We start from the raw sequence: 25,519 nt of genomic DNA, 5'->3' as shown, positions 1-25,519 counted from the left end.
GCATCATTGTGTCGGGTTGCTGAAATTTTGGAGTTGGCATCCAGAAATTCTGCTTCCCCCAGAAAAATGAGATGACAACAGAGGCTAAAGTCATGTTTATTGAGAGATGAGGCTATGTCATGACCACTAGTGTGTCTGTTGAGGAAGGGGGTATAGGAACTGGTTCCTAACACCCGCCTAGGGACTCATTCCTGGATGTAGAGGTTGCTGGGGGCAGTGGGATCATCTGCTGGGCGCGTCTCCACTACTACAGGCCTGGGGAAGGAAGGGAGAGTTCAGTTCATTCATTCATTCATTTGCTTGTTTGCTCATTCATTCATTCATTCACAAAGTAGTTAATAGAGACTGAGCCAGCCTAATGCTGGGCTATAACAGTGAACAAGCAGACTGGTCCCTGCCTTTGGGGAGCTCACAGTCTAGAGGGGGAGACCAATTCACTGATGAATCAGTGAATTATCTGAGTGCAAAGAAGCATGGGGTGCATGTCAGGGAAACCTAACCCAGGAGGTCAGCCAAAGCTCCCCCAAAGAATAGATGGTGGAGCCTGAAGGAGACTCAGGAGGGTACTTGGTGAAAGGGCAGGGAAGAGTGTTCCTGGCAGACAGAACAGCCTGTGCAAAGGCTTTGAGGTAAGAGAGAGGCTGGGGCTTGGCCAGAGATGTCATGGCCTTGGGGGTTGTGGCCAGGATTAAATATTTATCTTGAGGCCAGAGGAGGATTTTAAGCAGGAAGAGAGTAACACGATCAGATTTGGATTTTACAAAGACCCCTCTGGTATGTCAAAAGGGCACAGGGGCTCCTTAAAGGGGCTCCCACTGGCTAAATCTGGGACTATGTGTGCCTCAAAATTAACAATGAAAGCAATACATTATACCCTATAGAATAAAATAGAAACCCTACCCTATAAATATATACAACTATTCTGTAGCCATAATAATTAAAAGCAAAAATGATTTTTTAAAAAGAATAAAATAGAAATCCATGAGACTATGCTGATATAAAGAAAGAAATGATGGAGGAGTGACAGCTTTTCCCTCCAGTGGAATGTCAACTAATATATGCAGAAGGAATGATAGAATCAAAAAACTACCATTTGGTGGCCACCCTAACAATAACAGATTCAGGCAAAAATCATCAATAGATTCTACAACCAGTGGGTGAAAGTCTGATGAGAAACAGTATATTTACATAGTCTCAAGGAATCTCCCCCAAAGATACTTATTATTACAAAAGAAAGAAGAGCAACTGTATAGCACAGATAATTGGCTGACTTCACCTTAATTAAATGATCAAAGTTAATATCACCAGCAAAGGGACAGACTGACATCATATGCCTCCTGATAGGATGTACTGAGGAGGACACAGCATCATATCTGTGGTATTTCTGCCCCAAAATGCACGACCTGGAAACCTCAAAGCCAATTTAGGGACATTCTAGAAGACAACTTTCCTGTACTCTTCAAAAATGTCAAGGTCATGAAAGACAAAATAAGTCTGAAGAATTGTTCCAGGCTAAAGACAAAAGAAACATGACTCCTAAATGCAACCTATGATCCTGGATTGGATCCTGAACCAGAAAAAAAAAATTATTTTTTGTTATAAAAGAGCAACTGGTGAAACCCAAATGGGAATATGAATTGGGAGGTTGGAATGTCTCAGTGTTGTTTTCTTGATTTTGACAGCTGCATCATGGTTTGCAGGTATGTCCTTGCTTTTTTTTTTTTTTTTTGGAGACAGAGTCTTGCTCTATTGCCCGGGCTAGAGTGCCCTGGCATCAGCCTAGCTCACAGCAACCTCAAACTCGTGGGCTCAAGCGATCCTCCTGCCTCAGCCTCCAAGTAGCTGGGACTGCAGGCATGGGCCACCATGCCCAGCTAATTTTTTCTATATATTTTTAGTTGTCCAGCTAATGTCTTTCTATTTTTAGTAGAGACGGGGTCTCACTCATGCTCAGGCTGGTCTCGAACTCCTGACCTCGAGCAATCCTACCACCTCGGCCTCCCAGAGTGCTAGGATTATAGGCATGAGCCATCGCACCTGGCCAAGGATACAAGAATTTTTTGTAATATTTTTGCAACTCCTCTGAGTGTGAAAATAAAAAGTTATAATAGTCATTTTTAATAGTTAAAATTTAAAATAAAATAGAACTATAAAATGAAAATGCCCCCTTGGGCACACTAGCGGAAACAGACTATAGGGGTGGGGATGGAAGCAGGGACACCAGGTAAGGGAATGTCCAGGGCAGAATGTCAGGATGCCCTCTCCACATCAAGCCTCCCCTCCCCCAAGTCCTCTGTCCTCCTTCTCAAGACATACCTGGGAGAGCCAAGCAGACGGAAGGTGAGGGTGGGGTCTCTCAGCTCCTGCAGCAGCTGGGTGGGGGAAAAGTGTGTGTGTGTTTATCAGCGCATAGAACAACCCTCTGCTCTCCCCACAAAACGACCCCTTAAAGAGTGCAAGGAACTGACTCTAAATGTCTAGCCTCAGGTCCAGAAACAAGCATTTTTGCCAATACGAGGCACCAAATGGGTGACCTCGGGGAAGCTATTTAACCTCTCTGTGCCTCTGATTACTAACCTGTGACAGCATGGTATTATATCTACCTGACAGGTGATGGTGAAGATTAAAGGAAATACTGAAGTGTAAGGGCTTTACAGCGTCTGACAGTGTTGTAGGAGACAAGCCCATTTTACCCTCTCAAGGTTAAGCCATTTGCCTGAGATCACTAAGCTGGACTCCAAGCCAGGCAGTGTGGTCCGTGCTCTTACCCATCCATATAGCTTTAGAGTCATCTCCATTTTGCAGTTGGGGAACAAAGGCTCAAAGAGAAGCCAAAGTTCCTTGCACAAGGTCACACAATGGCCCAGGATGACACTGGGACTCAAGAGATTAGGGGGCAGAGAAGCGGATCTATCTGAACTGAAACTGGAGGAAGCTTCCCCTGCAGAACTTCACAGCCCGACTCGGGAGTTCTTCAGGCCCATCTGATGAATGTGGTGACTGAGGCGGGAGGGGCAAGGGTCATGGGGTTCTGGTGAAGGAGCTTACCTGGTCCGAGCCTAGAGCCCACACCTGTACTCCATGCTTCCAGAAAGCTTGAAGCTGACCCCCGACCATAGCTGGGGAGAAAGCCGTGCCCGTTACCCTTGGGGACCACTTGAGCCTCTACCCCGACCCTGGGCATTTCCGTCTGTCCCTCCCTGCACATACCCACGGCCTCCACCGCTTCAGTCATAGGGATCTCATGCGTGCGAAGCCCCCGGACTGGGGCTCCCTCCGGGGTGACCAACTTCAGAGAGCCTGGAAGGGGGCAGAGACAGAGTTTTAAGAACTGTGAGCAGGGCTTAGAGAGTTACTAAGGGACCAGGCAACAAATTCAGTGTGAAAGGTAAGAAGAACGGGTGCAAGGCCTAGAGGGGCTTAAGGGGTTCTGAGAGGCACAGGTCGAGGGGCGGAGATCCACTGACCGGGATGGAAGATGGGGGGACGAAGGGGAGGGAGGAGGATTCTTACCGTCCATCAACACCATTACCATATCTTCCTCTACCTGGGTCACCTGCACTGGTCCTTTGTGCTCTATTTGAGAGAAGGCGGGGTTTTAAGGACTGATTTCGCCCCGTCCCCCTTTCGCCACACCACCCCTAGCCAGTCCGTCTCCTGGGCATCCCTGTTCCCTAGCGAAGAGGCTAAACCCCGCCCACCCTTCAGGCCCCACCCACAGTCAATCTCACCAATTAAACAAAGTCGGCCATCCTCTCCCCCCGCCCCCTTCCAGCCCTCTCTTCAAGCACCACCCAGCCACCCAGACTAAAAAGCCTCCCCACCCCGCCACCGCCTCCCAGCTGCCCGCGCTCGGCGGGACTGCGGCTCACGCGTGCTCATCTCGCCCAGCCAGCAGGACAGCGCGCCGAAGCGCACAGTGTGGAAGAGCACCGACTTCGCCGGCCGCCCGGGGCTCACGCCGATGCACACGGAGGGCAGCTCGGAGCCCGGCCCGGTCAGCAGCGCGAACACCGGCAGGGGCGTGGGTAGCGGGAACAGCACCTGCTGGGGGCCGCGCGGGGGGCAGGGCGGGTGGCGCTCAGAGGTGGCTTGGGGCGGGGCCCGGGGCCTTGGGGCAGGCCGGGGACCTCCGAACCTTGCCCTCAGCCTGTGCAGATGCCACCTAGAAATTTCAGGGAGTAGGGCCCCAGAGGACTTCAGGGGGGGGCCTCCTTAGAAACAGGGTGTGGCCTCAGAGTGGGTGTGGCTTCCGCGTGGGGGCGTGCCACTTTGGCGACAGAAAGGCAGGGTTCATGCAAGGGCCTCGAAGGCAGCAAAACTTCCTTAGGGACTCCAAGGGACAGGCTCTAAAGTTCTCCTTGGAGACCCGGGGGCGGGGCATAGGGCCTGAGGGATAAGCCCAGGCGTGAGGGGCGGAGCTTAAGGATCAGGGAGGCCTCCTAAGGGCGAGCTTCCTGCTCCGCCCACAGGTGGGCGGGGCCTCTAAAGGACTGGGGTGCGGCCTAGGCGGAGGCGGGGCTTCACGGAGCTCTGAAGCCCAAAGGTGGAAGGCCCTGGCCGAGGCATCCCCAGGGTCCCCAGCGACCCCCAGGCCCCTTACCCGGACGAGCAGGAACTTGTTCATGGGTGGGTACCACTGAAGCAGGACCACAGACGTCTCCAGCGCCCCGCACAGGAACGGGCCCCCAGAGCTCGCACCCTCCGCTGTGGGAGTGAGCAAGGATGGGTTAGGATTAATCCCCTCACCCTCGGGCCCCGGGCAAGGCCCAGACTACCACAAGTCTTCCCCTGGGCTCTGGACCCCCTGCCTTAACTCTGCAACCTCAGCCCCGCCTTCTCTCTGCACACCCAGGGGGTGTCTCTCACCCACACAGCACGCCCGGCAGCCTTTGGTGTCCTGGATCTTAGTGGAGACCATGTTCTTCCTGCAGGAAAGGGAGGCGTGAAGCGGGGTGGACAGCAGTAGGGGGAGAGGGGACCATTGGGGTCTGTGGTGCCACTGGGAGCTGGTACCTTGCCAATAGCCGGTGGGGGCTAATGTGAGCGATGGGGTTTCCTGATCTGGTCTCTTTCCGTTCCAGCAGGCCCAGGATGCTATGAGAATACAGGTGGGGGGTCTTTCCTGCAGTGTGTGTATGTGAGGGGAAGCAGGCAGTTATAGGACCCCAGATCCCACCTTCTTTCCTCCATCCTTTTACTCCACCCCCTTTGTCTGAAACTCCCAAGCCTGCAAGTCTCAAGCACTTTTCATTCATTCATTTCTCACTCCACGTACTTTAAAGGCCTGTTGTAGGCCAAGCCTGCTGTGCTTGGCCCTGGGGAACAGTGGCAGGCAGAGCAAATATGTTCCCTGCCCTCGTGGTTCTTGCAGCCACATAAGAAACCATGGCCACATCCAGTTAGATGAAGTTACACATACTACAAAGTTTAAGAAGAAACACATCTATAAATTCTCCTAAAGTTTGTCATCACAGATGTGACATTAACTAGCTCATGAATCCTATTCGGTTTGGTGTTTACTCCAAAACTAGAAATTCTTTTACACAAAACATTTATAAAACAATGATACAGATTTTTTAAACCTGTAACTTGCTCACTCTATCTTAGTTAAGTGTGGAATAAGTTCTGATTGTCGTCTGAACATGAAGCTATTTAATGTAAAGACTTATTGTAGAAATTATCTCAAAACTGACTTGAGAGGTGGAGTTTATTGTGAGCCCATTTTACAGAGGGGGAAACTGAGGCTCAGGGAGCACAATGAAAAGGTGGCTAGGGCTCTGGGATGGGGAGCCCAAGTTTTTTTTTTCACCTGCGCCCATCTACTTCCCATCCCCATGACCCTTGACCCCTTAACCTCTGACCCTACCTCTCCCCCCACCCATAGCCAGACCTGAGAGAGACATGAGGACGTTGTTGATGGAGTACACCCAGGTAGTCCGGCTAGGAAAGAGCTGCAGAGACAGGGAAGGTGGCTCCTGTGACACCCCAGCAACCCCCAGCTCCAGCCCCTGCCCTTGCCCCATCCCTGGTGCTGTCCCTCACCATTTCCAACGTGGCCTCCTGGTCATTCCGGTTCAAGATGAAGATGCCTTCCTCTGCCCCCAGGAGCAGGTGCTGGTCTGGGGGGACAAACATTGAGGACACTGGACCTACCCCATGCCGGGGGGCTTTCCAGATCCCTGCCTGTCGGATCCCAAACTCTCGCCCCCAGTTCTGACCCTCTATTCTCTCTCAACCCAAACCAACACTCCCAGCCTCTATTTCCCCAAACAAACCCTGACCAGTCCCTTAAGCCAGTTTCATTCTCCCTTCCCTGTGACTTCCCACGTTCTGGTGGTTCTTCAGTCTGACCCACAAATCCTGGCCCTCAATTCTGACCCCAACCTTAGCCCTGTCCCCCAAAATAGCCCTCTAAGTTTCAGCCCTCCTTCTCCCCAGTTCTGATCCCTGAATGCTAATCCTGTCCTAGACAAACTTAGACACCCCTAAACATTACTTTTTCTTTCCAGTGTGACACCCTGAACACTGATGCTGTTTCTTTAGTGTTGACTCCCTCACTGACCTTGTCTCCCTATCATTGATCCCAGACTCTGTCCTTTTCTGCTGCATTCTGATCCTCAAAATTCTTGACCCCAAAATGCTGATGGCAGTCTCTCTACCAGTAACCTCTAGCGGACTTCTGTCCACCGCTCCTGTTCCCCAAACTCTAATCTTTCTGTTATATTCTGACATTCCCAGCCCCTCTAATTTTCCTAATTTCACTCTCCAACTCATCTTCTCTTTACCCATCTTTGATCCCCAAGTCCAGGTGAACCACAGGCTCTGTCCTGTCTCAGCATGGCCAGCCCCCAAGACCCTCCCTGTCCCTGCCTTTGTGCCTTCCATTAAGGCTCCTTCCCCTCCCCACTTTTGCTCCCCAGAACCCCCCAGGCTCTCCTTGGCCCTCCTGAATGCCCACCCTTGGTGGAGGGGTGTGTCCAGGCGGCTGTGCTGTGGATCCGGAGGGGGCAGCCATTGAACAGCTTTACGAGAAGGGCACATCCCTGGGCAGGCCACGCAGGACCAGGCAGCCGATCCAGCCAAAGAGAGCAAGGAACAGGAAAGTGCAGGCATTAAGACTAGAGCAAGAGTGCCAGGGTTCAAATCCTGCCTCTGCCTCCTCAAAGGTGTATATACGACCTTGGGTAAGCTACTTAGCCTCTCTGCGCCTCAGTTTCCCCATCTGTGAAGTAGGGGCTCATATCTATCTCTGTGATATCCACTTCTATCTGTGAAGGTTCACACCATGTAAAGACACGAGATCAGCATTGGGCACAGAGGAAGTGCTCAACAAATGTCACCTATTGTCAGTTCTCCTGCCCCCTCCACAGCCCCACCAGGCAACCCCAGCACCTTCCAGAGGTGCGAGTCTGCAGCATGGCTGGCCCTCACCTTTCTCTTCATCTTTTCCTTCTTGGGAGGCAGGAGTGGGGGCTGGTCAGACTTCTGGGAGGCTGGGTTCCAGAGTGAGGGTTCTGAGAGAGGTTGGGAGAAAATCAGCCCCCAAAGCCACCCACCCCTGCCCACCCTCCACCCCAGCCTGTCCCGTTACCTGAATGAGCGGTGAGGTGGGGGCTGCTGGTGGCTGGGGGAGGCTTATGACGGGGCGTGCGTGGTGGGGGCCCACTGGCACACCGGACCAGCACCCCTGGGCTCAGCTGCCCCTCATTCCTTGGCCCCCCAGGACCCTCATCTGATGGGGAACGGAACTTGGGCTTTGGAATAAGGGAGGGAGCATGGGGAAATACACCAGGTGATCTCAGAAGGAGGGCACCCTTCTGCAACCCCCAGCCCTGCCTCCAGCGGAACTGACCCTCCATGGCTCTGACCCTCCCCACCATGTCTTGCCACCACTACAGCCTTCCCCTCTGACACCCTATCTGGGCCATCAACACACTCCAGAAATGAATGGGCTAATGACGCATGCAGCAGTGCCATGAGGCTACATATTTTTAATCCCACCCCCAGGTTGAGGGATGCCACTTCCAGATCCCAATGCACCCACCGTCCCCGTCTCCCGGACTCCCAGCCCGAGAGAGCCCAGTAACCCAGCACCCAAGGACCTGGCCTTCTGGCCCCCAGGGGCCCTGACCCCAGCCTCCCAGCCCCGGCCCAGGGCCTTACCTTGGGGGGCAGTGGAGGAGGCACGTCCTCAGCAGGGGTGGGGCTGAAACAAAAAGATGGGGTAAGCAGGCAGGAGTCTGGGGAACAAGGCCAGGAAAGATGGGGATGTTTGGGGCTGTAGGCCTGGGATTGGGGTCTGAGGAGAGGAGGGTGAGGGGTGACCGGGTCTGGCTGGAGCTGAGGATTAGGGGACTAATGACCATGGTGATGACAGTAACAGCAACTCTCGGAGAGTGAGTGCTGGCAACGCACCAAGCCTGTGAGTCTTCACACCACCTAGTGACACAGGTAACATCGGCCCCCGTGGACCAGGCTTTCACTTCGTGCCGGTGCCACACACGGCCCGTTACATACAAGATGGGCGAGTGGGCCTTGGGCCCAACTCTGGGCTTGGGGCCTGGGGACTGCGGGGCCTGGGCTTATGGCTGGAGTTGAAGTCTGGGTCTGGGGCTCAGGGTCTGGCCTTTGGGAAATTTCCAGGGGCCAAGGTTCAGCCTGAGGTTGTGCCAGAAGATGAGAAAAGATGAGGGCTGGGGCCGGGGCCTGGCTGGGGGCGACATCTGGGAGGAGTTCGAGACTGGGATGTAGCAAAGGCTCCGGGGCCAAGGAGGATAGGTCAGGGCTGAAGTTGGAGCCAGGTCACAGGTCATATGAGAAGTTGGAAAGGAGGTGGGCTGGAGTTGGGATTGGGTGGGGGACAGGGGTGGAGGTGAAGGGGTGGGGGGTGCGAGCAGGGACAGGGCTTGGGAAGGAAGGAAGGCGGGGCTGCAGGAGGCTCCAGTCAGGGCGCAGGGCTCAGAGCGGAAGGGCGGTCGGGGTGTAGTTGGGGTCAAGGGTGAAGGTTACGGTCAAGTCGGGGGCTTGTAGGAAGGTGGGGGCTGAGGTGGGGCCTCACTTACATGTCCACGTCATCATAGTCATCATCGTCGGACTCTGACAGCTGCTGCCTGAAGAGTGACAGGCATCAGCCTTGGCGGGTCCCACGTACATCCCGGCCCCTCCCCTCCTACCCTGGGGCCCCGGACCTGGGGCTGCTGCTCCTGCAGTCTCTGGGGGGCTGTAAGCGAGCCTGCGGGATAGGAAAAGGGTCAGCAGCGGCCTAGGGCATGCGGAGGGTGTCTGGGGAGCGCAGAGGGAGGCGGCTCACGGTGTCGGCTGGGGGTCTGGTCTCCCGTCCTCTGAGCTTCCTGAACTCCATGTGCCGCCCTGGGTGGGGGGAGAGAACCCACAGTGGGCCGGGGGCAGGGGGAGTGAGATGTAGCTGGGAATAAAAAGGGTAGAATTTGGGGGTTTTGGAGGCAGGATCTTAGGGACTGGAACTGTCCCTCAGGGGTAGGGGTCTCATTTGGGGGTCCAGATTTGGGATCAGGGAGGCGGGGGCTCAAAGTCATTATAGAGCATTTGTTTTCAGCATCCACTGGGTGTCAAGGGTGCTGATAGAGAGTTCTGAGGTCTCTTTTGGGGTCAGGGTGGTGATAGGAGGTCTCATGGGGTCTGTTGGCAGGTCAGAGAGGTGGGGTCTCTATGGTCACTTTGTAGGTCAGGTGGCGATGAAGGTCTCTGGTGGTCTGATGGTGGGGAAAGGGGGTCTATGTTAGGGTCAGACGCCACAAATGTAAGGATTCTCTACTCACGACAGCAGTCTGCGTCTGGGACCCCCAGAGAGCTGGACCGGTGGGTGGATCGGATCCGCCGAGGGACGGCAGGGGGTAGCTGGGCAGAGGGGCAGCCACATCAGGGATCACGACTCCCAAGCAGCCCTGCCCTGTGGGCCCAGCCTCGCCCCCTCCTCACCCCTACAGGCTTCTTGCACCCGGCCTTGTGCCAAGCTGCCTGTCCTCCTGCCCTGTTTCCTTCTCAGGGAGGTGGCAGGAAGGCACCCCCCGGGGGCAGCCGGAGCAAAAGCCAAGAGGGGCCTGTGCTCTGGTCAGCCGAGGCCCTTACCTCGGGCTCCTCGTCCTCGATCTCCCCAATGGGGGTGCCCTTCCCAGGATTCCTCAGTTTGTCAAGAAGGTCCAGGATCAGGCCTCTGTTCAGCCCAGGCTGGGCTACCAGCTGATGCTGGGGAGGGGACGAGGTGTCCACACCCAGAGGGCTGGTGTGGAGGAAAGGGCTGGGGAGGGGGCTGGAGGACTCGTCTAGGGAATCCAGGACTGGAGAGGTCCCAACTGAAGGAGCTGGCAGGGAAATCCGGGGACCTCAGAGGCCTGGAGGATTCTGAGGAGTTTTAAGGGACTGGAAGAATTTAGGGTTCTCAGAGGGGGACTTGGGGCATCCCAGAGCTGTCTTCGAAAGGACTGGGTTCCCTCGGAATTCAAGAGGACACTCAGGATCATGTCCTGAGTCCTTGGGAATGTGTGAGTTCTAGCAACTCAGGGCATCTAGGGATGGTCTGGCATATAATTTTCAGGGTCAGCAGGGGCTGGGGTCCCGGGAAATTCTGAGGGGCTAGGCATTTTGAAAGAGCCACAGGTATTCTGTGGAACTAGATGTTCTAGGGAGTCGTGGAAGGCCCTGAGGAATTCTGGGGTGAGAATTTGGGGGTTTCTCAGGGAAAAGAGGTTTACACTGAGCATCTTGGTGGCACCAGGTCGTTTCTTGGGGCTCTTAGTGAGGGTGACTTTGACAAAGTTGTGGAAGGCAGCCGACCTTGGGAGGAAGAATCCAGGTGCAGGGGTGAGGGAACAGAGGCCTTCCCCCCAGACCTCCCAGCCCGGCTCCACCGCTCTCGCCCTCTCTCACCATTTGCCTTTTTCCTTCAGCCGGGGGGGCTGGTAGCCACTCTTGGTCATGAGGAAGAGAACCCTGGAATAGCAGGGAAAGAATGCAGGGTTCAGACCCCTGAGGGGGCCAGACCACGTGGCTTGAGAGCTTCCCAGCAGCACTGAGGTCAGCAGAGTGAAGCGAGGGGCGGGATGAGAGTGAGGGTTTTATGACACTAGGACGCCTCTCCCCAGGGACACCGTTCATCACACTATAGAGTATGTGCGGGGGGAGCCCAAGGCGGGGACCCCTGAATCGGGGCTCCTGGTGTGGAAGGCTCAAGCAAAGGCTGTCTGCATGGGCGGAGCCCCTGGTGGTCTCCCATACAGGATCTGGATGTGGGAGGCGGACTGCAGGGTGGTCTTCAGGGTCAGGGCTAGACAAGGTCCCTGGGCCTGGGGGACCTGCCATGCCTGCCTACCTCAGAGGGTGCACATCAAAGAGTGGCGGCTGCAGCTCGGCTAGTTCGATGGCCGTGATGCCCAGGGACCAGATGTCACACAGCTCATTGTATCCCCCCTTCAGGGCCACGGCTGCCACTTCCGGAGCCATCCTGGGGACAGAGACTCTCAGGGAGCCAGGGGTGGCATGGGGGCGGGGGGGACGAGGGAGGAGAATGGGGCTAAGGGAGATGAGGCACAGAGAGAGTCGGATGGAGACAGACAGACACAAAGCTGGACACAGAGATAAAGTCAGACAGGCAGGAACAGACTGGAAGATCCCGACAGAGAGAGACAAAGAGATGGAGAGACAGAGAGCGAGAAGGACAGAAACAAGAGACAGAGACTGAGACTGAGGGAAAAGACAGAAATAGAGACCAAGATGAAAATCCACACACAACCAGAGGGAACAGGCAGAAAGGGCACAGAGACACGGGAAGGGACAACTCAAGAGAGCCAGAGAACGAGAGAAGCTTCAGTGGACAAAGGCAAGGGCAGGGAACAAGGCTAGGAAGGAGGTTCCCAGGGAACCAGGGTGGGAAAAGCCACTGTCCCCCGTTCCAGCCCTAGCTGCCCGCCGGGCGCCCCTCACCAGTAGGGTGTCCCAATGAAAGAGAGGCGTCTAGCCAGCGTCGCCCCAATCTGGGCTGAGATGCCAAAGTCAGCTGCAGGCAGATAGAGACACATAGTGACCTGGGGTCCCCTATCCCCCCAAGACCCCCAAACAACCCTCCAATCACCCCCACCCTCAGCTTCACTCACCCAGTTTGACCTCCCCAGCATCGTTGATGAGGATGTTGGCTCCCTGGAGAGGAGAGGGAACCATCAGCGATCAGAGGCTGCAGGGACCCCTTGCTCAGCACAGCGCTGCCCCTCCCACCCCCACCCCTCAGCTCACACCACCCAGATCCCCCAATGCCACTCCCATCTCCTGGACCCCACCCCTCAATGGCACCCCTCCACCCCCAGACCACCTTGATGTCTCTGTGTATCTTCTTCTGTGAGTGCAGGTAGGCCAGTCCCTGGGAGAAGGGTGGACAAGGGGGCTGTGAGTGTCTGGGGGCTGCAGGGGGGCCCTACCCTGCCACCCCAGGTCCTCCAGGCCTATCCTCACCTGCAGCACTTCCCGGCACACATAGCCAATCTGGAGCTCTGACAGGGAGCCTGTTACTGCAAAGGTCACCCCGGCCAGGCCAGGCGTTGGGTGGAGCCAGGAAAGCTGGGCCGGGGAGTCCTGTCCCCCACCCACACCAGCTGAGAGGGTGCCACGAGGGCAGGGGACCCAAGATGGGACCAGTAGGAGGGGGAGATGGTGGGGTGGCTGGCGACAGAGCGAGGCGGCAATGCAGGTTAACAGAGGCCAGCGGAGGCAGAGGCATTCTGCATATGTTCACTGTGTGTCTGCTGTGGGCTGTCTGGGACACAGCTGTACACAGACAGACATCCCTGCCCGCGGGGAGAGAACATTCCAGTGGGGGAGACAGAACGTAAGCGAGATAAATAAGCAAAATATGTAGTCCCTGAGATGCTAACCAACAGTAAGAAGAAAAATAAAGCAAGAATGGAAATATGTGTGGGAAGGGTTGACATTTTGCACAAGGTGGTCAGCAAAGGCTACTCTAAGTAGGTGACAGTGGCTAGAGGTGTGAGGGTCCCGCTCTGATGGGGGACAGCGAGTGCAGGGCTGGGGAGCTTGGAGGGTGCCTGGTGGGTTTGCAAAGCAGCAGAGCGGGGTGCAGGGAGGAAAGGGGTAGGGGAGTTTGGGCCGTGGGAGGGCTCTCAACACGGGAGCGATGTGACTTTGCAAAATGGGGAATGGCAGAGAGACACAGAGAGAGGGACAAAGAGAAAGAGAAACTGGGACAGATCCAAATTGAGACAGAGACAGAGACGGTCAGAGACTGAAATGTGGGAAGACAGACACATTTAGAAACAGAGACATGGAGGAGCGGGAGGGGATACCAGAGGGAGAGGTGGTCAGGGGTCGGTTCTGGCAGACTGGCTGTGTGTTTCACTTCCTTCCTGTGCACCTCAGTTTCCCCCTGAGGACTTCTTAATGAAGCCCTTCCTTTTCTAACTTTGAGGTCTAGGACAGGAGGGAGTCAGGGAGATAGCCAAAGACAGAGGTGGGCATCAGACATGCAGAGAGGTGATCACACACCCACACACCCACGCTCAAATTCTCCGAGAATGAAAGGCAGGCTGAGAGAGAGAACCAGACATTTGTTCACTCATTCAACAAAAATTTGGGCACCTATGAGCCAGAAAATGCAGAAACACTCAAACACACGAATAGGCCTTGGCAAGAAAATGCAGACACGGAGAAAAGCTGGGGAGGGGGAGGAAGGTCACTGCAGGCAGAAAGACTGTGTGGCTGGACCGGCTGTCACCCTGGTATCTCCAGCATCGGCCAGGCCAGGCCCAGAGGAGGGGCTCATTGCATGAAATATGGACCAGAAAGTCAGTTTCCGCGAGACACATGCACACAGAGACGGAAGGGGTTGATTGGGGGTGGGGGGATCCCCTTGTCCTTCCTCTAACCTTGGTAGATGTCCTGGAGAGAACCAGCCCCGCAGAATTCCATGCAGATCCAGAGCTTCTGCGACCTACGATGGTTCAAGAGTAGTAATAATAGCAGTAATACATTATTATAGGAGAGCCCCTGGTTCCCTGTCTCATTCTAGTTCAATAAGAACTTTACTGTAACAGATGTCACTGCTCTGTCTCCCCTTGCCCACCAGGGTGAGATTGTTCCATTCCCATTTTACAGATGAGGAAGTTAAAGCTCAGAGAGGAAATGTGTGTTTAGGGGCAACTCAGCTTGAACCTAGGTCTTTGGGCTCCAAACCCCGGGTACCCCTCTGTGGTCCCATGCTAAGCTAGGAGACAAAGCAGGAATCTCACAGGTTGCAGAGGTTTGGAGGGGACAGAGGGGCCCAGGGTGCCAGTTCTGGGAAGCTGAGGTCGTTATTGGGGCCACTGTAATATTAATTTGGGAGTCAGGAAATTTGGGGCTTCATATTAAAGGAGCAGACAGTGAAACTGGGGGACCCAAAGGGCAGAATAATGAGAGATTAGTTTTAGGGGAATTAATTTCAGATTGAATTACTATGAAACAATCACTTTTGGGGACCCTGGTCAGAAATGAGAGTTCTAGATTGGGGATTAGGTTAGGGGGTACTCTGGTCAGAAAAGTGGGGCTTTGGACCCAGGGATCAGGTTAGGGGTGGCCCAGTTAAAAATGAAAGTCCAGGATTGGAGGTTAGGTTAGGGTGCCCCGGTCAGAAATGGAAGTTCAGAATTGGAGATCAAGTTAGGGGGTGCCCCTCTCAGAAATGGGGGTCTGGGTTAGGGGCTGAGCTGAGTTCCAGGGCACAGGTCTAAAGCTCATCACCAGAGGTAACTCCCATGGTAGGCCACGATGTTGGCGTGCCGGCAAGTTTTCAGCATGAGGATTTCCTTCTGAAGGGTGGAGACATCATCATCTGTGAGGAGGAGCAGGAGAGAGAAGGCCGCTTGCAGGGAGGGAGCCATGGGAGAGGGGATCCCAGTGTCCCAGGAGGCGGAGGTGGGGATGTGGGGAGGGATCTTCTGGCTGCGCTCCTCACCAGGCTCCATCTTCACCATCTTCAATGCCACCAGGTCCCCCGACACCTTGTCTCGAGCCTAGTAAAGGGGAAGTTGGCAGTCAAGCAGGCTCCACTGGCCTTAGCATCTCTGTGCCAAGGACTGAGGCCCTCTGGCACCCTCTTCCCTTCTTGGGCCTCACTCCAAAGGTCACTGGTTTGAGGGTGATGGGAATGAAGGGGTTTCCTCACCTTGAAGACTTCCCCATAGGTGCCGCCACCCAGCCGCTGCAGCAGGTCGTAATGGTCCCGGGGGTCCCTATTAAAAATATCGGGGTCCGCGAGGTCCATTCCTGGGGGCAGGAGCTGGGCCTGCGCCCAGGGGCCAGCAGGGCCTCAGGGCTCAAGTGCTGGCACCTCCCTCCCTCCCCACAAGCCCTGCACCCGCCTTGCCTCCGAGGGCTGTGGCCTCCCCCCTCCCCACTCTCGCTTCCTGCCCCAGCTGCAGGGCTGTGCACTGGCTCCACCCCCTGTCCCCTGGGCTCTGAAAGCCTGTGCAAGGCAGCTTACTTGGGACCCAGGGGACCACCCTCCACCTCCAATGCCCAGGACGGGATGTAAATGCGATGCAAAAGAACTTAATTGTAACCTGGAGGGCGCCCTAGCACCCCCTCCCCCGTTCTGGGTGGTGGCTAAAAACCATAGTTGAACCTCTGCTGGGTGCTTGAAGGTTTGGCCACAACCTAGAGGTCGCAGGTCTGCACAGGGATGGCTATGCAGTGTACATGCCTGTTCACCTGGGGCACATACATGCGCTTGTGTTGCCTCCTACACGGTGCGCCGATATGTAGACCTGCACATGCCTGTATATATGTGTACACATGTGGATATACCCAGGGCATATACCTCCACTTACATGGTACATGACCGTGCATTCACGCCTGCAGTGTATAGAACCTGTACACAAATAACTCATGGCACCACAAGAGGGGGCGCTCGCCCTCAGCCGCAAGACTGCAACCTAACGGACACCGGGCGCGATCCGGCGGGGGTCCAGAAGCCCCTCACCCTAATCCCTGCCTCGCAGAGCACAATAGCTTTGCGAGATTCTACTCCTCGATCTAGGCTGGAGGGTAGGGACGAGGGTGCAGGTCTTGAAACTGGAGAGCTCAGGATGCCTCAGGCAAGAGGGACCTCTGAGAACACCTCCCTAGAGACGTGGCCATGGCCATAGGCAGGGCTGCTACGAGCATTCCCGCAGCGTTCCGTGGGCTTACGGCCGCGCGCACCACGACGTGCGCGCGGCGCCAGAGCCCCGGCCCCTTCCCGCAGAGTCCGCGCGCGCGCGCCCCAGGCACTGGAACTGGGTACACGAGGCCCGGGAAATGCTTGGCCCCGCCTCCTCATCACGAGAGGCGCCTGCGCAGTGAGGTGGACTAAGCTTTTTCTCACGCCGTCGGTCCCGCTCGGGCGGAGCGAATGCGCACGCTCCTGTTGAGCCTGCTGGGAAGAGGTCACGTGGCAGTCGGAAAGCGTGAGGGCAGCTGCAAAAGCTTCCCCGCCCTTCGCCGCTCTGCCAGGGCAGGAGCAACAACAACGACGCAGTTTCCGCTTCCGCCACCTCTTCTTCCTGTGGTCCTCGAGGCCGCCCTGCTGGTCTGGTGCTAGCCTTCCGCCTTGGTCGTAGACGGCGACAGTAGTCATGGCGATGTTTGAGCAGATGAGAGCGAACGTGGGCAAATTGCTCAAGGGTATCGACAGGTCTGAGCCCGGTCGGAGGGAGCGCTCTGGCCAAGCCGGGTGGAGGAGAGGATTTTCCGGAGACAGCAAGGGGTGGTCAGGGTCCTGGGCTTGCCCTGGCGTGGGGTTTCTCCGTCATTCTGGATGTGAGGAGGTCATCCCGGAGGAGGGTGTGTTTAAGGAACCAGCACTGCAAAAACCTACGGGCAAGAGGGCCTTGCCTACCACTCATTCTTTTTAATTGCCTGAAGATTTCCCTCTCTGCTCCTCAGGCTTCCTCTCTCGGCCCCCGATTTCCTCCCTCTCTCAGCTTCTCAGTCTTTCAGTGCTTCTTAGTCTCTTCCTTCTCTGCTCCTCATGTGACTCATTCAACACACGTTCACTGAAATCCACTTTGTCAGTGCTGGGAACCAGGGGTGACTAAGGCAGCTGCAGGTCGTGTTCTCGTGGACTGAGTTCCCATTCCAGAGGGGAGACAAAACCAACAACAGACAGTGACAGCCAGGGGTGGTTAGCGCTGAGATGGGGAAGCCAGGCAGTAACCTAGGCAGGAGAGGATGGGGCTGGATCAGAGTGGGGGCCTGAGAAGGAGAAGAAGGGGCGGGTAGCAGAGATGTTCAGGAAGCCATGGGAAGAGGCTACGGTGACTGGCTGAGAGGTTGGGGAGGCATCCTAGACAAGACCCAGGGCTCTGATGGGGCTTAGAGCTTAGGCGAGAGGTCTGGGATGTGCACAGGTTTTATTAGAAATTATAGATCTGATGCACTACTTGGGTAGAGCAGGGGCCAGATTTAGAGGGAAAGGAAAGGAGGAACAGATTACAGTGGCCCCTCACCCCATAAAATGACTGGCCTCAGCACCTGTCTTCTCTTTGCTCACCCATCTTGATTGTCCTCCAGGTACAATCCTGAGAATCTGGCCACTCTGGAGCGCTATGTGGAGACGCAGGCCAAAGAGAATGCCTATGATCTGGAAGCCAATCTGGCTGTCCTGAAGCTGTGAGTGTGGAGCCCCGTCCATACGCCCATGCCAGCAGCTGGCAGGGTGCCACTGTCAACACAGGGTTGGGGGAGGGGCGGTGGTGGCTGGGGGTAGCTTGCAGGATGTGGCTTCTCTTGGTGCACAAGACTAAGAAGCCAAGGAAGTTGGGGCAGGAAGATGGACGGTTTTTAAAAAATTAATTGCAAAATATACGTACAGGATAGTACATGAGATAAAATATATACTTTAACAAACCATTGTAAACAAACATCTATGTGATTGCCTTCCATGGTGCAGAAGTGTTGCTAGTGCCACGAGCCCTGTGCCCCATATGCTCTGTGCCAACCAAACCCTGCCCCAGAGACCACTGTCATGCTCTCGTGGCCTGGCATCTTATAGTTTACCACACATGCATGTGTGTGGATCAGCTTAGTTCAAGTTTGCCTATTTTGAACTTGACACGAATGTAATCATACAGCATGATGTCATCTCTATCTGGCATCTTCCACTCAGCACTGGGCTTGTGAGATCCATCCATTTTTGTGTGGCTACAGTTTGTTTATTGTCATTGCCGTGTAGTGTTCCACTGTATGACTCTGTGCTAGTGATCTGTTCCCCTGTTGGTGGACATCTGGGTTCTTCCCCCTTGGGTGCTCTCTTGCCACAGGACCAGCTGTGTAATTTTTGCAGATTACGTAGCCTCAGTTTTCACATCTGTAAAATGGAGATAACGCTTGTATCTGTGGGGTGGTTTAGATTGCTGTTGGTGATTACCACCGCTGGGTGAGTGCCCACCATGTGCTAGCGACTGTGCTACAAGCTTTATACGTATTAACTGACTTAATTGCTAGATTGCCCTTGTAAGGGAGTAAGGATTAACTGTCCCTGTTTATAGAGCAGCAAAGTAGGCTCAAGGAGGTTATGGTTATGCAGCCAGAAAGTGCTGTGATTGCAACTGGAGTCCAGGCATGTCCCATACTCCAGATTAAAGCCATGGGCAGCCTGTCTGGCCTCTGCTGAGGGTTGGGGACCTGGAGCTGCCAGTGTTGCCATGTCTCTTGTTCCCCTTCTCAGGTACCAGTTCAACCCAGCCTTCTTTCAGACCACAGTCACTGCCCAGATCCTGCTGAAGGCCCTCACCAACCTGCCGCACACCGACTTCACCCTGTGCAAGTGCATGATCGACCAGGCGCATGTATCCTTCCAGCTTCAGGGCCCAGGGGGCGCGGGAGGGGGCGGGAGTCAAAGCAGATGAATTCACAGGGAGATGGTCTGTGAGTTCATCCACAAATACCAAGTGCCTGCTCTGGGCCTGGCCCAGTGCTGGGTCGGGCTGGGACACTGTGGTCCCAATGGGGGCCCTGCCGCCACAAAGCTCCTAACAGTCCAGTGAGGAGACAGATAGGTGTTCCATCAGTGATAGCCCAGGCTGGTCAGGGCTGGGGCACAGGGGCCAGAGGAGGCACCAGAACCTGCCTGAAGGTTAGGGGAGGCTTCCTGGAGCGAGGAAACATCTGAAAAATGAGGGGTTAGGTGAAGGGATAGTAAGGGTGATCCAAAGTAGAATGTGGCCAGACTCATGTGGTTCTGCAGAACCATGAAGATCTTTAAAAATGCAGGGTACTATAGGTAGGTGAAAGATGTCCCTGAGGGTCCCAGCTGACGAGAGAACCACAGGCAAGAGGCCGGAGGGGCTGGGAGGGGCCGCCAGGCGGGGGCCATGAAAACTGGATTGTTGGCTCTGTGAGGGCAGGAGCTTCATTTACACATATCCTCAGTGCCTGGCATGGAACTGGCTTTTGGTGAAAACCGGTGACCTCACTCTCTCTTGTCTTGACCTGCTTTTTTGTGGCCGGTCCATTGTTGGGCCAGGCGGGCTTCCAGCTTTCGTTTAATCACTTGACAAACCTGGAAGTCCCTCACTTGTGCTTGACAAAGCAGGTAACTGGGCCTTGTGCCTACAGCTGTCACACTGCCTGTTCATTGGTGGCTAAGCTGTGAAATGGCAGGTGACTAACTGAACCCGCTCTGTCAGGTGTGCCCATGGGGGTTCCTGCCTTCTGAGAGATTGTCCACTTCACCGAGGTGTGTTTTGGTGGCTTTTTGAAAATATGTGGTTTATGGTTAAAAATACAAAAGAGTACACAGAAAAATACGGCTTCTTCCCTCCTGGTTCCACTGCCACCCCACTCCCTTCCTAGGAGGCAATAGTTGTTTGCAATTCTTGGGAACCTTTCCACAGATATTATTGCATACACATGTATTAATATATGCAGATGTGTGTGTTCAGGTGCACATATTTCCCGCAACCCAAATGGTAGGGTATCACGTGAGTCGTTCTGCATCTTGCTATTTTCGTATCTCAGTGTGTATCAGTTTTGTAAGTGTAGACTTGGTCGCAGTGTATGAGTGGGCCACCATTTATTTCCTTGTCCCCATCATTTGACCCTTAGGTTGTTTCTCACCTTTTGCCATTACAAATAGTACCGCAGCGAACATCTTTTCTCTTGTATACATCTGCAGGAGAAATAAGATGCTTTGTTTTCCATTTGTTGTTCTGAGCTGTGCCTTTGGAAGAAAGGTGCTAGAAGAAGGTGGGTGGGGAGAGGTGGTCTAGGACCCAGCCCCAGCCTCCTCAGTCTCCGAGGCTATTTTCCCTTAATGCCTCCCCCTCCCAGCAAGAAGAACGGCCGATCCGACAGATCTTGTACCTCGGGGACCTGCTAGAGACCTGCCACTTCCAGGCTTTCTGGGTAACTTCCCTTGGTGCAGGGGCAGGGTGGGCGGCCAGGCCACGTGGAGCAAAATGCTAAAAGTAACGATCGCGCACACATATATCGTCTGCCTGCTGGCGGTGGGCGCTGTGCTCAGGGCTTTGCGTGCATGATCTCATAGAATCGTCATCCTTGCGCAGAGCCAGGACTCACCGATCATCATGGTGGCACAAAGCTGGGTCTGACCCTGTCCCTTTTCCCCATCCTTCCACTGGGCCCTCTGGTACATGCCACTGATCATGAGCAGAAGTCCTCCATCTCCGCAGCCTCACGGGTGATCCTTTGAGTACCCAGCTCTCTGGGTTCCTTGATCTCTTGTACAACTATCTTGTCCTCCCCTTGACCTTGGCCCCTCACTCCCAGTCATACCCTGGACCATTTTATTATTATTAAAAAATAATACCACTGCTCAGGTCCTGCCCTCACAGAGTCCGATGCCACTGGTCTGGGTGTGGTCTGGGCTTTGGGATTTTTACAAGTTATCCCAGGTGATTCTGGCATCTGGCCAAGGTTGGGAGCCACTGCCTCAGACTTGTTCTCACCAGCAATTGCTGCCCTCCAACCCAACATTCTTGGGCCTGACCAGCAGCTCCGATCCTCTGTCTGCGCTCCTCGGGCTCTGCTTCCTGCTGTGTCTTAAATCGTGTGTGCTTCCCCCTCCACAGCTGTGTCCGCTGTCTTGCTTCCTCGCCCAGTTCACTCCCTCCCCAACCCCTGGACACCTCGTTACACCTTCTCATCTCTTCTCCTTTCTTCTCAACTCAACTTTGATCTGGCTTCTTGGGAGAAAATAGAAGCGGCCACAGCAGAAATTGCATATGCCTCTCTTGAGCTATGGGTTTCTGCCGGCCAGGTTCAAACTCTAGTTCTAGGATTTTGGGCAGATCACTTAGCTGCCTTGGCCTCCTCATCTTCAAAAGGGGCACAAAAGTAGTAACTTTCATCGTAGGGTTACCCACAGAAGAGTGGCTAGCACGTGGGGTGGATGCTGAAATGTTAGCTGCTGTTCTTGTTAATATTACTAATATTAGCACTGTTGATATTGATAATAACATTGTGAACATCAACATTTCCTGTCACAGCAAGCCCTGGATGAAAACATGGACCTCTTAGAAGGTATAACTGGCTTTGAAGACTCTGTTCGAAAATGTAAGTCCCTCTCTGAGCCTGGGCTCCCCAAGGGGAAGGGGTAGGGAGTGGCAGCAGGGTCCTGGGGAGCAGCCCCTTACTGCTTTTGTCTCTGACCTCCACAGTTATCTGCCACGTCGTGGGCATCACCTACCAGCACATTGACCGCTGGCTGCTGGCAGAGATGCTCGGGGACCTGTCAGGTAAGGCCCTCTGGGCCTAGTGCGGATCTGGTGGCTGGGGGTGGTCAGGAGCAGTGGGCCTCAGCCAGCTCCGCAGATGGACCCATTCTGGTCTCACCAGGTTATTACTGAAGGCTCAGCCCAGGAGGAAATATGACCTTGGTAAAGATGTGCCCTTGCCAGGCATGGTGGCTCACACCTGTAATCCCAGCACTTTGGGAGGCCGAGGCAGGAGGATCACTTGAGGCCAGGAGTTCTAGACCAGCCTGGGCAACATATGGAGACCCTCATCTCCAAAAAATTTTAAAATTAGGCAGGCGTGGTAGTACATGCCTGTAGTCTCAGCTGCTTGGGAGTCTGAGGCAGGAGAATCACTTGAGCCCAGGAATTCAAGGTTACAATAAGCTATGATTGGGCCGCTGCACTCCAACTTGGGCAACAGCAAGACCCTGTCTCTAAAATTAAAAAAATAAGACATTCCTTTCATTGGAACGCATCTTCATTTGTTGTTTGTATTTTACACTGAAGGCTGTGTTTATCTGGTTTGCAAACAACAAAAAAAAGATGTTCCCTTCCTTAGGGGAAATCTTATGCCATTCATTCATTTATTCTGCATAAGTTGAGTGCCTGCTATGTGCCAGACACTGTGCCAGACACCGGGCACATGGCAGTGAACAACACAGCATGGCTCAGATTTGTTCTCGTGTAGGTAGCAAAACATGACAAGAGGTCTGCGTGCAGTGATGATCTTGCCGTGAAGGAAGGCAAGACAGCTTACAGATGGGGTGGCATCTGAGCACTCACTTCAGCGGAGTAAGATGGGCAGCCTGAGCTCAGAGCAGGTGGAGGGTCCCAGAGCAGGGGGCTGCCTGGCATGTTCTCAGGGCAGCCAGGGTGCAGGTGGCTGGGCAGAGCCAGCTTGGATGCCAGGGAGGGGCCTAGGGTAGAGAGATGGGGGGTAGAAGATCACCTCCAGGTTGTGTGGGGCCAAGGGGGCACTTTTGTCCTTTCCCCCCTAATGAGCTGGAGCCACAGGAGGGCTCTGAGCAGGGAGGGCCCTGATGAAATTGATATTTTTGAGAAATCCCTCTGAAAAACAAAACAGAAAAAAAAGTGTGTTTTTGCAAAAAGAAACATAGAAAAGAAAATCAAGAAATTAAGGAAAATGGTTACTTCTGGGAGAGGAGGTAGGAACAAGGAGGAGATTTCTGAGTATCTTCCTGTATGGTTTTTGCCTTTTTTGTTTGTTTTGTTTGGTTTGAGATGGGGTCTCACTCTGTCACCAGGGCTAGAGTGTAGTGGTGTGATCAAAGCCCACTGCAGCCTCAAACTCCTGGGCTCAAGCGATCCTCCCACCTCAGCCTCCCAAAGCACTAGGATTACAGGCGTGCGCCACCATGCCTGGCTAGTTTTTGCCTTTTGAGCGAGGTGGTTTTGTAGTTGTGTGTTTATTGTTACTTTTAGTGGAAACTAACTTTTATTGGACATATTGGACCAGGCACTATACTGTTTTTATATCAGGTATATGTTTTATATATTTAAAAATGAAAATTAATCAAAAGGGTATGAAACAAGCCTTCGAATTGAATATAAAGAGAAAGGGGTGTGTCTGTATCAAGCTGATAATAATAGTCTCACAGAAAATTATTTCGAGTAACTGAACACCACTCTGGCCGCACATCCTTAGTGGCACGTTTTCTAAGGGCAAACAGGCTTATTGTTTGTGGTAATGGTGACATCAAAATTTTCAACCATTCCATATATGTTGTGGGAAAAGCAGGTAAGTAAATATACTGCTCTTGTTTGGAACCAACCTGTGCCCTGGAGGAGAATCAGCAGGAATATGAAATAAAAGAAGCTAAGGCGGAAGCCCTGTGATGGTGTAAGGCTGAGAAAGCTGAAAGGCTCCCTCTGGCGGCTGTTCTGAGAATGACCTGGGCGGGGGCGGGGGCGGGGGCCGCAGCAGGGAGACGTGGGCAGCTGCTGCCACCCAGGCAGGAGATGCCAGCGGAGCTGTCACGCGAGGGGGGTGCCCTGGCCTGGTGAGCCGTGACTCCCTTGCCTCCCAGTTCCCTGGCACTGTTGGATCCGGCTGACTGAAGCCCCTCGCTGCCCGTGTCACCTGCAGACAGCCAGCTGAAGGTGTGGATGAGCAAATATGGCTGGAGCGCCGACGAGTCGGGGCAGATCTTCATCTGTAGCCAGGAAGAGAGCATTAAGCCCAAGAACATTGTGGAGAAGATCGACTTTGACAGTGAGTGGTGGCCTGAGGCCTCAGGCTGTGGGGCTGAGGGGGTGCCCTTCAGCAGGGACCAGGGCTGGGGCCCAAAGGACCGAGGGTAGATCTGTTTGTGTTCAGGGCTGGGACATTTGCGTCTGCCGGACTCCGCTGGCCTGCTCTCTCGGGGCTGCCTGCCCGGGGACGAATCGGGGGGATGCTGCATGTCCTTCCCTGGAACTTCCAGGCCCTGTGACCTGCCCCACAGCACTCAACAGGACTTCCTGGGGCCTCGTGTCTCCACGAGCCCAACGTGCAGACTCTGGAGTCAGTTAACTGGGCGGGAATCTTGATTCTCTACTTTCACCTCTCTGTGCCTCAGTGTTCTCATCTAAAATATGGGGGTGACAGCAACGATAATTATGACAGACACTGGACGTTCTTAGACTTAGGTCATTTGTTCCTCACATCAGCCCTATAATGTAGGTGCCCTCGTTATAAGTAGATAATATAAATAGCGTCACACCTGCCTCATGGAATTATGATTGTGAAGTGAGATAACCCACGTATAACACTTAGCAAAGAGCCAGTCACTCAGTTCATTAAATGTTAATAATTATCATCATCGTACACAAAGTTTTACCAACCAATTGCTCAGTGTAAAAGGGTGAGAAAAAGCTATTCTGTTAGCTCATCACTCGCTCATGGGCAGGCGTCCTGGAGTGAGGGAGAGCAGGGGACAGCAATGGCCTGTTCCCTTGGCCCCTGGGTCTACTTCCCTCCTCTCAAGTGTGGTTCTGGTGTTGTGAACTGTGGAATCTCACCTCTAAGAAGCACCCACTGCATTGGGGTTTTTTTGCGATAGCAAAAGCTTCTGCAGTGAGGAACTACAAGTCCAACACTTAGAATATCCTGCAAATAGTACCTAGTAAATATTCTTATGATGGTGGTAATTATAAATAACACTTGGTACATTGTTCTAAGCACTTCATTTAGTCCCATAGCCCTAAAGGGTAGCTGCTTCTTAAAGATGGAGACACTGCTGCACAGAGATGTTAAGTAACTTGCCCATAGTTACCCAGCTGTTAATTGGCAGAGCTGGGATTTGAACCTGCACTTCCTTGCTCCAGTTTCCATATTTTTTTAACTGCCTTTGTGATAGTAGCTTGGGCCCAGAAGGGGTTTGTGAGCTGGCTGCCCCTAAAGAATCGTGGGTGCTGTAGTGGGTGGAGGCTCGTCTTCCACTCTTCCCATGGTGACTCCAGTTTCTCCTTCTCTTTTCAACAGGTGTGTCCAGCATCATGGCCTCCTCCCAGTAACTGCAGGCATTTAATAAAGATTTGTTGACTTAGCCTTGCTGTCTCTTGCTGTCTCCTCCTCCTCGTCCTTGGCCTCTGCCCCTCGCCCACCAGAGGGAGCCCAGGAGCAGGCCTCTGCTCTGGCTGGGCCTCTACCCCACCCCTTTGAGCTCATGGGTAGGGAGGGCAGGGCTGAGTCAGCAAGGAGGAGAAGGGTATGAATGGGACGGACCAGCCCAGCCTGCAGTGAAGCCTGGGCTCCT

The 25,519-nt window shown here is 54.1% G+C and overlaps 2 protein-coding genes across 4 annotated transcripts; one reads left to right on the top strand and one right to left on the bottom strand.

The window, feature by feature from the left end:
• Positions 1 to 78: 78 nt before the first annotated feature.
• On the bottom strand, positions 79 to 15,571 carry MAP4K1 (mitogen-activated protein kinase kinase kinase kinase 1). 2 transcript variants are annotated; one of them, XM_045532100.1, is made up of 31 exons: positions 15,188 to 15,380; positions 14,978 to 15,035; positions 14,764 to 14,854; positions 13,911 to 13,975; positions 12,484 to 12,539; positions 12,344 to 12,391; positions 12,132 to 12,174; positions 11,962 to 12,034; positions 11,351 to 11,482; positions 10,909 to 10,971; positions 10,734 to 10,815; positions 10,111 to 10,227; positions 9,801 to 9,879; positions 9,314 to 9,372; positions 9,192 to 9,235; positions 9,066 to 9,113; positions 8,167 to 8,209; positions 7,595 to 7,757; positions 7,435 to 7,517; positions 6,962 to 7,046; positions 6,046 to 6,122; positions 5,894 to 5,954; positions 5,017 to 5,125; positions 4,870 to 4,928; positions 4,604 to 4,707; positions 3,873 to 4,047; positions 3,514 to 3,576; positions 3,211 to 3,300; positions 3,049 to 3,119; positions 2,317 to 2,372; positions 79 to 255 (listed from the first exon to the last, which is right to left on the bottom strand). In XM_045532100.1, the coding sequence occupies exons 1-31, from the start codon at positions 15,284 to 15,286 to the stop codon at positions 186 to 188; spliced, it is 2,466 nt and encodes an 821-aa protein (XP_045388056.1). In that variant the 5' UTR covers positions 15,287 to 15,380; the 3' UTR covers positions 79 to 185. The 2 variants fall into 2 exon arrangements, with proteins under 2 accessions (XP_045388056.1, XP_045388055.1); XM_045532099.1 differs by having other exon boundaries at positions 3,049 to 3,300; positions 15,188 to 15,571.
• EIF3K (eukaryotic translation initiation factor 3 subunit K) lies at positions 3,868 to 25,309 on the top strand. Of its 2 annotated transcripts, none has more exons than XM_045532102.1 (8): positions 3,868 to 3,997; positions 17,575 to 17,673; positions 18,731 to 18,851; positions 20,335 to 20,409; positions 21,513 to 21,579; positions 21,684 to 21,761; positions 23,869 to 23,994; positions 25,246 to 25,309. In XM_045532102.1, exons 3-8 carry the CDS (start codon positions 18,834 to 18,836, stop codon positions 25,275 to 25,277), a joined length of 396 nt encoding a protein of 131 aa, XP_045388058.1. In that variant the 5' UTR covers positions 3,868 to 3,997; positions 17,575 to 17,673; positions 18,731 to 18,833; the 3' UTR covers positions 25,278 to 25,309. The 2 variants fall into 2 exon arrangements, with proteins under 2 accessions (XP_045388058.1, XP_045388057.1); XM_045532101.1 differs by lacking the exon at positions 3,868 to 3,997 and adding an exon at positions 16,454 to 16,696.
• Positions 25,310 to 25,519: the final 210 nt, after the last annotated feature.

This window comes from Lemur catta, chromosome 19, assembly GCF_020740605.2.
Source record: "Lemur catta isolate mLemCat1 chromosome 19, mLemCat1.pri, whole genome shotgun sequence".
Taxonomy (NCBI): domain Eukaryota; kingdom Metazoa; phylum Chordata; class Mammalia; order Primates; family Lemuridae; genus Lemur; species Lemur catta.
Note: the sequence above shows the minus strand (reverse complement) of the source record. Positions and strands in the feature narration are given on the sequence as shown.

Bases quoted from the DNA above. Each gene is read 5' to 3' on its own strand.
- MAP4K1 (XM_045532099.1), bottom strand. From the start codon at position 15,286: ATGGACCTCGCGGACCCCGATATTTTTAATAGGGACCCCCGGGACCAT. The intron at 9,236-9,313 runs GTGAGCCGCCTC...CCTATCCCGCAG, and splicing joins CCAGACCCCCAGCCGACACC to GCTCGCTTACAGCCCCCCAG. The intron at 6,123-6,961 runs GTGGGCATTCAG...TTGTCCCCCCAG, and splicing joins GACACACCCCTCCACCAAGG to ACCAGCACCTGCTCCTGGGG.
- EIF3K (XM_045532101.1), top strand. From the start codon at position 16,638: ATGGCGATGTTTGAGCAGATGAGAGCGAACGTGGGCAAATTGCTCAAG. The intron at 16,697-17,574 runs GTCTGAGCCCGG...ATTGTCCTCCAG, and splicing joins TTGCTCAAGGGTATCGACAG to GTACAATCCTGAGAATCTGG. The intron at 20,410-21,512 runs GTAACTTCCCTT...TTCCTGTCACAG, and splicing joins GCCACTTCCAGGCTTTCTGG to CAAGCCCTGGATGAAAACAT.